Here is a 12,021-nt window from a genome sequence, read left to right as displayed (position 1 = left end):
TCCTCTCCCTCATTAGCCCCGATCCCCAGCTGCTGCGTGGCGCTCACTGGTTCCTGGGTCGAAATTCCAAACCCCCGTTCCGGAATTTGCACAGGATTCCCGGGAGATTCCGACTGGATTTCCACTTTATTTCCAAACGAGCCGCTTCCCTCAAAGATAATGATTAGTTTTGATTACAGACTCGGGCCGGCAGCGGGCTCGACTAAGCCCCCGCAGTCGAGATGTTTGCTAAATATAAACTAAACCTGTATTTACTGTTGGAAATAATTGCGTTCCGTCGTAGTGTCCGTGGTCTGTTCTAGGCAAGTTTTATGTCATTTTATCTCATATTGGATTTGTACATTTCTTTCTATGCATTGGTTAATTAGGCCCGAGCGCCACAAGCTGGCGAGAGGCCTATTAATCTTGTAAGGCCGTGCGAAGCACGGCTGCGAAAGTGCGCACGTAGTGCGCACAAAATCGAGCGCGAAGCGCTCGCCCACTTCCAAACACTCACTAACGCACTCCTCCACTCATGCACGCCCCGTGCATACTAATTAGTTGTAGGAAAATGGAACATTACCGTTGTAAACGGGCGAAGCCCGTGCAAAAGTTCGCACTAAACGAGCACTTTACATTGGGATGACGACCGCTTCGCGGTCGTCATCCCCATATAAAGCACTCATTTGCGCTAAGTAGCTCACGAATACGTTCCCCATCTCTTGCATGTTCCGTGCATATAAGCATGTAAGGCAAAAATTTAACATTATTACTGTATAGAGGGCCAAAAACACAAAGTGGGCGGAGCCCACTCAAAATTATCGAAAGTACCCGTCAGTGACCAGGGACCCACACCATGAGGTAGGAAAGCGCGAGCGCTTTCCGAAAATGTATAGTTTATGATATTTGAAAAATGGGAAACATTGTTTTCGCATCGGAATATTATTCTTTCTTTCTTTCTTCTTCTTCTTCTCGGGACCAACCCCCCTATTTTTCACCCAGTGAACATTGACGAAAAGTCACAAAAATTTGCACGCCTCTAAAAATCGTGCCTCTCTACATTCTGGCTATTTCCCTTTTCTAAAATTAAAAAAATTGGCGCGTCAGCGCCCCCAAATGTACCAAAAATGCATTGAGAGATGGGAAATGACCCAAAAAAAATCTGATCGTAGAATCATGAAATTTGGCGCAGAGGTAGATGGTGACAAGAGAAGTAAAAAATATTATTACGGCAACGCCGTCCGCCCAACCAAATGTCGGCCATATTGCTTCAAAAATGGCTAAACATGACTTCGGAGTTTTTCCAAACGTCGTACTTTTACGAACTCCTCCCAGGGCGTTGGCCCTAAAAAGCTGAAATTTGGTGAAAATGCTACTGAGGAGTGGGACATCAAAAGTTATCCAAATTACATTGATACCTCTCACGGTCTCTGTGCGGCGAAGCCGCAAACTGTAGCTAGAATTTCAGAAATCTCCCATATTTAAAATTTCTGCCGTTTGCGCAGATAAAGTCCGAATTGCGTCAAATTAGAATCAGTTGTTAAACTCTTTGCCCTAAACCTACTTGAAGTGAAATAAATTCATTTGGCGCCACAGCGCCCCCTACAGATTTTATATGGAGGTTAAATGTTTAGTTTTGCGAAATTATATGAAATTTGACACACAACTCAATTTTAGCATCCCCATCAAAAACGTCAATGACTCATGTCATAATTGTTATGGCGTTGCCGTAACGATGACCGAAACCTTTCATGTTATTCCAATGGGGAAATCGCCAGAACATGTTTACACTTTAGACTTTCACAAACTCCTCCCAGGGCGTCAGCCCTATTAACCTGAAATTTGGTGAGACTCATCTTCAAGACCATCAAAAGTTATCCACATTTTCATTCAAAGAGTCACGGTGTCTGTGCGGCAAAGCCGCACATTTTGCCAAGAATTCAAAATAAAATTGCTTTTTGATGGTAAAACAAAGGGGAGAAGATGTGACAGCGTCACAGATTCAGCAGTAGGCGTAATAAAAGGACAATTGGGGCGCGTTAGCGCCCCCTCCTCTTGCGGCGTGGCGGCGGTGTGGCGGCGGCGTGGCGGCGGCGTGGCGAGGGCCGATCATTGCCGCTTGCGGCTATATTTTTATTTATTATTGCTTTATTTGTGTTTTAGTCGTTTAGTTTTCCTGTGTTTGTTCCAGTTGTTTATTTTATGTTGTTTTAACCCATGAAAAAGTGAATTTCCCATCGGGTTTTCCCTTTATAAATTGATAAAAATGAATAAAAAATAAATCAAATTAATTAACGCTTATTTTAAATTCCACGTATATTGAACATTATATGTATTGCAACCTATAAACAAATGTCAATCATATAAAAACCTAGAAAATGTTTGCAGTTGATTTATAAACTCTTCTGGTTTGTAAATGCTGATACTGATGCTGATGTGTGTGTGTGTCTGTGTGCGTGTGTGTGTGTGTGTGTGTGTGTGTGTGTGCGTGCGCGTGTGCGCGTGCGTGCGTGCGCGTGTGTGTGTGTGTCTGCCACTTTGGTAAACATGTTACTCCTGGAATGACCCACGCAATTTAGAACTCATTTAGTTTGTAATGTACATTTTTGTCTTGTTTATTCGGGTGGTTGCTCCGGGTTGCCACATTCAACAGTTAAACTTCTCCTAAAGTAGCAACAAAGAATACAGACGCCACCAACTCCGTCTTCAGCCCGCTCAATTGTCTCCTCATATCCATCCTTATCTGCCTCCTTGTCTCCTGGACTTAACACCTCGCCCTTCTCCCTTTGTCTAATCTCACCGCTGTCACGGCCCCTTCACCTCCTCCTTCACCTTATCTCCATAAAAGTGCGGCACGGGGGGCTCAGGGAAAAGCGCGGAGTGACGGGCCCCGGCACGGCAGACGAGCCGGGGACGCGGAGAGGGGACGGACGCGGGCGAGGCGGCGACGTGGGCGCGCCGAGAGGGGGCGGTAGACGGGACACGTGGACGACGGGCAGCTGGTCCCGGGGCAGTAGTCTAAACAGCGATCCGCGCAGATGACTGACACGTTTAAAAGCGCTGGAAATAAGAAGAGCGCGCCAGTCTAGACGCGGGTATGTTTCCAATGCCGCCTGTTTATCGCCATGGTGATTCAGTTTAAGGTTTAGACTGTATTGTTCTCTCTGCGTTTGACCCGTCCCTCATGGCGGCTGGGGCGAAATCTGTCAGGAGCGAAGACCCATTCTCTAGATCCTGAGCTAGTCTTGGTCAGGATCGTAGCTGAAGGATTTGATCCTGGTGCATTTTTTAGGTTGTTAGGGAGCGTAGAGAAAACCCACTCAGACACAAACATGCAGACTCCACTGTGATGTTACTGCTTCATCCGGCATGTTCCACACTGTGGTATTAAACGTTTCTTATCTCCATGGAGCAAGGCAAGTGAAAAGCAACAGAGATCATTGTTTATTTTTGCAGTAAAGACATCTATAAATGAATAAATATTGATAATAAAGTAAGGATACCGTATTTTCCGGACTACAAGTCACACCTTTTTTCATCGTTTTGGCCGGGGTTTGACTTATACTTATATTTATACTTATATACTTATACTTATACGCCGGAGCGACTTATATGTGATATTATTTGTTATTTTCACACTTCATACTCCAGTGCGACTTATATATGTTTTTTTCTTCTCTATTATGCATTTATTGGGTGCGACTTATAGTCCGGAAAATATGGTAATAAGGATGAATATAGATCTGCTTAATGCTGTGATGTGGAGCCATCTTTCCTTTTTCTTTTCTCACTGAGAGGCACTTCCACCACCTAATGACATCACACAGTGGAAGTGTGAATATCCCGAATAGTGGATTTAATCAGTTCTATTCATTCCTGATAGTTAGTTTGATCTACTTTAAAGTGATTGGCTACAAAAGTATATGTTAAATAAATCGGTAACTGCAATTCGACGGTATTCCAGATGCAAACAGAAAACCAGTCTGATTGGACTATTGGATTATTATAAAACTGCATTAACACAAGTTTTTATATGACATTTCAATCATTTCCCGTTTTTCCTTTCCCTCTCTGTCTCTGTAACATGAATGTGCTGAGATCGGTCATGGAGCCAGGAGACATCCCAAACACGAAGGGCATGCAGTGACCACCCAAACAGACCACCAGCTCTGCCCCTGCCCCGTCTACAGCGTGTACAGCGTGTACAGCGTGTATCTGTGCCCAGAGCAGTGCAGTCTGTCTGTCTGTGCGTCTGCTGTGAACATAAGACTAACATTATCTCACTCAGCAACAGCTCAGACGGGCCGGTCGGGGATGGAGGAGTTCATTTCGGATTTACTGTAGATTTAAGGCAGAATTTGACGACCTTTTTATGTTGTGAGCCCCCATTTATAGTTAAAAAGTCTGCTTTATCGTTAAAACATTATAGTGAAAGTATTCATTTCAGCAAATATGTTTTATAATGTATGTAATACTCCCAATTTGATGATGAATGAATACCCAGTTTGACCCAATAAATTCCATTATTTGAACAGATTAAATTTACAAAATAAGCTTAAAATAAGAAAACCGGGTGATTTTAGATTGGATTCATAGATGTTTTTTTTGTTCAGTTTGAGTGCTGTCTTCACTGTGTACTAGAATTTAGCTCAGTTTCAATGATCACATACATTTAGTGACATTTCTGAGCCATAAAACCATCAAAAAAACAAACTTGGATTTGTATTTAGCTGTTTACAAGGTCGTCTTCTCTGCTCCTTCCCAGAGCCTCACAAAAACTCTCACTTTCAACTTTGTCAAAGGCAGAAAAAAACATTTGGAGCATTTCTGCCGTCAAATCGCCTTCATTACAATTGCACGCTACATTAGCATATCGCAGCAAGTTAGCTTTTGTTTGTTTCTCGTGGTAATTTACTCTGCTGCCTGTAGATGGAGTGCTAACACCAAATCCTGATGAGGGAACGCCCGACTGATGGAAAGCAACCTGTGCTTTTCAATGTCTGGATTAGTTTTGCTTTTTTCCTATTTTTTTTTTCATCAGAACATAAAACATACACAAACTCAACAATTATTACACCAGAAGAGGGGGAAAAAAAGAAAGAATAATATTTAAAAAAAAAACAAATGTTACAGAAATAAAATTAATAATAATAATATAATAATAATAAATAAATAAATAAAAAACTCAAGAGCGTGCTATACTTGGTGAGGCTTAAGTTTTAGGAGCAAAAGTTGAGAATAAGGGAGTATTACTAATGTCTAGATTAGTTTAAGAGCATGTTTAAAGGCCAACAATACGGTCCTTTAATATTGCGTTTTAGACTGTGTGACTGAAAGTGTTTGGTTTTTTTTCTATTAATAACGTAAATCCTCATCTATTTATATATGAATAATTGGAAATACAGTTCAGTCTCGACAAATAAGATGTTTTAATTTATCAAAACATTTCAACCAAAGTTAAATGCTATTGACAGAACGGATCTGTCTGGCACTTTCTAAAGCCTGTCACAATGTAATCCTGTCTAACGCAATGACACTCAGCATATTCCTGCGCTCTCAGACTACATAGTGCCATCGGAGAGGCGTGCGTGCCTAATTGGGCCCCTCTCGTTAAAACCCGGGCCCCGGCTGATGCGGTAGTTAAAGTGAAAGTGAAGAGGACAGTGGCTTAGCGGAGAGACTCATACTGTTAGCTATGCAGAGGACATGTGTTTGTGTACTTGTCTCCGCCGGGTCAGAGTTATAACAGGAGCAGGACGGATTACTGCAGCTGCGACTGGGATGCACTCTAAAGAAAGTGCTTTAAATTCAACATGGGGATCTTGTTTGCACTGTTTTTTACTAGTTAAGATGTGTTCTGCTGTGTTTTTTTGGTCCATTTCAAGAAAATAATGTGTGATAAATTGTTGGTACCACTTATAATGTACCTACTTTGTTAAGTTTGACTACTCCTAACCTTAACCCGAACTACAATGTCATTAAAAAGCAAAAGTACAGTAAATTAAGTATTGTTGATTCAGATGTTTAGCTAAATGAGACAGGACAGTAGTGTTGTAGTATCAAACCCCAGATACTAAACTATCACTAAAATTGCATAAACATGACAAAATTAGACCTTTCCTGAGCTGTTTTGGAATATTCTTGATCTTTAGCAGAATTTTATAAGACCACATGGTAATATTATAGAGAATGCTTACATTTGTGTTGTTGAAAATACACTCTAGGGCCTCTAAACTCCTACAGTGGACACAATAAATGGATACCTCTGGAACATACTGTATCTGGCCTCAGCGAAAAAGGCCATCACAAGAAAAAAAAAAGCCGTCACAAGTTGAACTGACGATCAAAGACTGGAGAATATATTATAATTGATATTCCAAAAAAAATTGAAAATTGCCTTTCGGAGTAAATTTGTACTTGTTTTTGGACTTTGTAAATAGTTTGAATGCGCTCCGTCTTGTCTTGCTTCTTGTTTTGTGTTTATTTTTGTTTGTATGAAAAAAAAGAAAGAAATGATTCTGTTGTCTATCCAAGAGTCTTATTTTTTATTCTTTTTCATTGTGGTATTGAAATGAATATCGACTATATTAAGCCTTTTCCTTCGTATTGTAGTCGTGTTTGAAACGTTAAAATCGTGAAAAATATCCTCAAATCCCACAAACTCCACCATTTTTATAGCCAAAATGACTCCAGATGAACACTCTGGATTCACGCTATCGTAACTCGTGCAGCTCTTTGGGTTTTACAGTGCAGAGGGCCAAGGTTAACCGAGCCCTGGCACTGAAAGCACTCTCTTGCTGTATACTTTGGTTCTACGAGCTCTTATTCTGGAGAGCTTCCAAAAGGAGCCGTCAGCAGCATTTCTAGGCACTTGTGTCACCGGTGAAAGATACAGCGCTGCTCATTCTGCACAGGCCGAGTTACCACAACCCCGATGCAGATTTGGTTTGATGATTATTTGAACATCTTTGTGTATCTTTCTCGCTCCTGGTACTGCTTAGTCGTGTTTCGTATCAGCGCAGTAAACACTTGTGGGTCAACATTCACGTCTGAATCGCTTAATGGTCAAAAGGTTTGCCTCCCTTTTAGTTGAGTTGTTTAAAGTTAAAGCTTGACACTGACTGGTACTGAGCGTGTTTGACTCACCACGCTGCAAACATCTTAACCCAAAAATTCACAAGTATCACGTTTAACCATTTTATTTTCAACTATTTAGTCCATTTAAAAAACCTAAATATGAACATAAAGGTGCAGTATTCTGTAGTGAAAACAATTGTTACTCCTTTTAACCATTTGTTGTCTATCCATCTTCTTCCGCTTATCCGGGGCTCAATCGCGGGGGCAGCAGTCTAAGCAGGGACTCCCAGACTTCCCTCTCCCCAGACACTTTCTCCAACTCCTCCGGGGGGATCCTGAGGTGTTCCCAGGCCAGCCGAGAGACCCTCCAGTCCCTCCAGCGTGTTCTGGGCCTCTTCGTGGTGGGACATGCCCAAAACTCCTCCCCAGGAGGCATCCGGAACAAATGCCCGAGCCACCTCAGCTGGCTCCTCTCGACGTGGAGGAGCTGCGGCTCTACTCCGACCTTCTCTGTGACTGAGCTCCTCACCCAATCTCTAAGGGAGCGCCCAGCCACCCTGTGGAGGAAACTCATTTCGACAGCTTGTATCCACAAGTTTGTCCTTTCGGTCATTACCCAAAGCTCATGACCATAGGTGAGGTCAGGAACTTAGATTGACCAGTAAATCGAGAGCTTTGTCTTTCGACTCAGCTCCTTCTTTATTACGACACTCAGCGATCCGCCTGTCAATCTCACGCTCCATCCTTCCCTCACTCATGAACACGACCCTGAGATACTTGAAAGCCTTCTCCAGATCCACAAAGCACATGTGGACTGGTTGGGCAAACTCCCATGAACCCGATGGAGGGTATAGAGCTAGTCCAGTGTTCCACGACCAGGACCAAAACCACTCTGCTCCTCCTGAATCCAAAAACCTCATTGAATTCATCTTGGGGGATTGATAAGTCAGACTCCGAGTCCTCAGTCTCTGCTTCCTCTTCGGGGGGCGTAACAGTGGGATTAAGAAGGTCCTCAAACTATTCCTTCCACCGTCCGATGACATCCCCAATCATGGTCAGCAGGTCTCCACTATAGACAGTGTTGGTGAGCATTGTTTCCCCCTCCTGAGGCGACTGACAGTCTGCCAGAATTTCTTGCCGACCGATGGTCCTCCTCCATGACCTCCCAAAACTCCTCCCAGCTCCGGGTTTTTGCCTCTGTGACAGCACAAGCTGCAATACGCCTGGCCCGCCAATACTTCTCAACGGCCTTAGGAATCCTACAAGCCAAAGAGTCCTGATAGGCCTCCTCCTTCAACCTGACGGCATCCCTTACTTCCAGTGTCCACCACCGAGTTCAGGGGTTGCAGCCGCGACAGGCACCGGAGACCTTGCGACCACAGCTCCGAGTAGCCACATTGACAATAGTGGTCGAAAAAATAGGTCGAAAAAATAGTCCACTCGGACTCAACGTCCCAAGCCTCCCCCGGGATCTGGGAGAAGCTGACAGAAGGTTCCGCAAGACGTTCCCAACAGACCCTCACTATGCGCTTGGGCCTGCCAGGTCTGTCTGGCCTTCTCCTCCACCAGCGCATCCAACTCCCCACCCATTTGTTGTTGTTTTTTTAATCCACCTTTGTTCAATGTAGTCAGCATCTTAATCAGAAAAAGCTTTTTTTTACCATTATTGGTGCAACAATAAATGATAATAATACAATTGGAAATAAAATAAACTTCGTAAAACTGCATTTTTGAGTAATTCTGTCTCTTTGTGTCCACAGAAGAGGCCCCCAGGATCCATCCGAGTACCCCATGCAGCAGCAGCAGCAGCAGCCCTGGTCTGGACACTACCCCGGACTTCCCCAGAACCCTCAGACTTACCCCCAGAACCCCGCCTATCCCAGCCACAACTCCAACCCCCAGAACCCTGCCTACCCCAGCCACACCTCTAACCCCCAGAACCCCGCCTATCCCAGCCACAACTCCAACCCCCAGAACCCCGCCTATCCCAGCCACAACTCCAACCCCCAGAACCCCGCCTATCCCAGCCACAACTCCAACCCCCAGAACCCCGCCTATCCCAGCCACAACTCCAACCCCCAGAACCCTGCCTACCCCAGCCACACCTCCAACCCCCAGAACCCTGCCTACCCCAGCCACACCTCTAACCCCCAGAACCCTGCCTATCCCAGCCACAACACCTCTGCCCCGTACTCTTACACAGCGGGACCGGCCTACACCAGAGACCCAAGAACTGTGGAGCCTGGCTACTACCCACACCCCAGGTAAAACATACTTATTTCTGCACATTTTTAAACCCTTCACAGTTACATTACTATTAAACCAATCCGACAGAATCCGACGGAAGGTATGTCACTGTCGTCTGAGATCCGGAGCACGTCATTGGCCATCAAGGGACACAGTTCTGTCTCACAGGCAGGGGCGCAGCTAGAAATTCTGGGCCCCCTGAAAGTTGTTTATACGGGGCCTCCCACACATTATTGTTAGGGTATCGGAATACAATAGTAAAGAACAATTTAATATTTAGACATATGGATTGTCTCACAGTTGGTTCATCATGACAGCGGTATCTTTTGAATGGGTTAAATGTTTGATCTAATGGTTAAATGTTTGTCTTGGGGTCCCTGCCCTAAAAGTCCCTTTCTCTGTATCTCCTCTGCGTGAGCCTTCAGTGTGACCGGGCTGTGCAGAAGAAACACCAGGAGCACAAACTCCTGTCACGAGCACGACTGAACCTCTCTTTTATGTTGCTTTGATGGTGATAGTTTGGGCTTTAGTCTGGTCGAGAGGTGTTGACTTGCGCCTCACTCTGCGGCCAATGCACGTCTCATTTCATTCAACATTTATGATCATTCCTCTACGAATAATAGGTTTGTTTATTTTGTGAAATAAATACTGGTGACTCTGAGGTTGGTGATAGCGGAACCATGATCTGTCTCTGTGTGTTTGAGCTGCTCATTTCTCACACCTTATTTGTCAAACACACAAATTAGAGGAATATAACATACAATGATCTCGCTTTAGTGAATACTCTGTAGACATTGGCTCGTTTGCAGAAAAGTGTTCTGATCTTTCTGAGCCGCTTCAGCCCTGGGCCCTTAGACACAGTCCGGCCCCCCTTGCTCACAGGAGAAGTTCCTGAATGTGTTGTAGGCGACAGATGTCTTTATTAAAGGAGCATTCTTATTGGTCATGAGGTCCCATCTGCGCAAACACTTGTAATATGTTAAGCAAAGCTATGTGGAGTTACAGCGGAGTCCTGATGGGCGTTACCATGGAGTTACGACAGAAAGAAAAGGAAACCCGTTTTTCCGTTGATTGTCAAAATACAGTGTTAGCATGGCTGTTAGCATGTAGCGCGCAGCATCCGTCCCTTTACACATTCGGGCCATTGGACGACTTTATTGTCTTCCATATCCTCATGTTTGTGTTGTTGAACTGTGACAAATAGAGGAGTTATACATTGAAATTATTGTTTTTTCCCTCGGTTGTTGAGAGTATGTGTCATGCGCAGAACGTACTGTTAGCCATGCCGTTGATCACACTCGGGCTTGTTTGGACTTTGGTGCCAGCGGGACAAGACGCAGGCGACAGTGCACCACTTTGCGTCCCGTACGTGGCCTGGGCTTTAGTCTTCATTGACAAATTCCAGTCTCCTTTTCCATCCACTCCCAATCAAACAAGGATGCCGGGTGTATACTGTCTTGAACTCACTTACTCCAGTCTAAAAGTCTCTGATTGAGTAACTGCATTACTGCAACTGTACGACGCACTTGTGAGACGTTATGTTGGAAAGTATTTGTTGCCAGTACCTCTTGTCACTAGTCTCTTGTCTGTCCAGCTCGCAGCAGCAGAGAGGTCCCCTTCGACAGGACGTCCCGCCCTCTCCCACCCCGCCACTGAGAGGACTGCGCTATGACACCATGACCAGAGGGGCCGTGGGAGGCGGCTACAGGTAGAACATGTCAGGTAAGCCACAACTCACTTATCCTAGAAATACACTTATTGTAATATATTTAACATTTTATGTATTTATTAACTATTTTATTTGCCTTTCGTGATAATAAATCTGAACTAAAATAATCAATTTGGTTGAATATTTATTTAAATTTCACAGTTTATAATAATTACACTCTTGATAGTCTTAAAAAAAGCATGAACAAAGACTTAATTAATAATGAACTCACATAAAAATACAAATATTTGGTACCACACAAGAATCAGACTTAGTAAATACTCAATTAAAAGTACTTACTGAGTCCAAATCATTCTTAATAAACAATTAAGAATAATTAACAATAAAGTTCATTATTAATTACGTCTTTGCTCATACTTTATTAAGGTGTAGTTCGTATAAAGTTGGATCTAATGTTTTTTTGGTATTTTCTTGTATTTATTTCGGACATTATGAAAACCTTGGTTAAAATGTTATTAAAAATACAGTTTTTCGAGCATTTAAAAACATGTCTTGTGCATTTCATTGTATTTAATTATCTTTTTTGATTCGTCCTCCTTTACTCTGTGTTTCAGACGCACGGTGCGGCCCGGTTTAAATCACTAAAGCCGTAAAGTGGACAGACTAAAGCCACTAAATGCAGCTTTGTATATTTCCAAAGGGCGAACGTTTCTTCTGGTACAATGACCGGCCAATGAACAAAGTCGATGCTGTTTCATATACTACAGTGTGTGGTGTGACATGCAGGAACGAACAAAACCACACCATTCTACCTTGTTGCTACGGGTTGACAAAGAAAGTCTATTAAAATACAAAACCATTTCTAACGACCGAAGCCTCGTTTGACGTCCCGTTGCCGTTGCCGACGTGGGCTTTTGCTGTTCTTTTGGTAATGGCGAGCTCGCCTTTTTCAAACCGCACTAGTCGTGTATCACCTGCACTATTAATAACAAGCGCCTATAGTTTCCAGTTTCCTCAGACCGGTCGCGTTCAAAGAGCTGTATGAAAAA

General features: G+C 43.6%; 1 protein-coding gene across 1 annotated transcript in view; it reads left to right on the top strand.

Annotated features, from left to right (window-relative positions):
- Nucleotides 1-11,651, top strand: part of pard3bb (par-3 family cell polarity regulator beta b) — a 352,270-nt gene extending 340,619 nt beyond the window's left edge. Inside the window, exons 25-27 of the mRNA XM_072445192.1 lie at nucleotides 8,817-9,320; nucleotides 10,898-11,025; nucleotides 11,587-11,651. Coding sequence (XP_072301293.1) covers nucleotides 8,817-9,320; nucleotides 10,898-11,015 — 622 coding nt within the window. The 3' untranslated portion in view covers nucleotides 11,016-11,025; nucleotides 11,587-11,651. The remainder of the gene's footprint in view (nucleotides 1-8,816; nucleotides 9,321-10,897; nucleotides 11,026-11,586) is intronic.
- The last annotated feature ends 370 nt before the right edge of the window (nucleotides 11,652-12,021 follow it).

This window comes from Eucyclogobius newberryi, unplaced genomic scaffold (genome assembly GCF_026437365.1).
Source record: "Eucyclogobius newberryi isolate DKJ021-1_F unplaced genomic scaffold, fEucNew1.0.hap1 SCAF_14, whole genome shotgun sequence".
Lineage (NCBI taxonomy): Eukaryota > Metazoa > Chordata > Actinopteri > Gobiiformes > Gobiidae > Eucyclogobius > Eucyclogobius newberryi.
The sequence above is the reverse complement of the archived record's forward strand: the minus strand, read 5'-3'. Positions and strand labels throughout refer to the sequence as shown.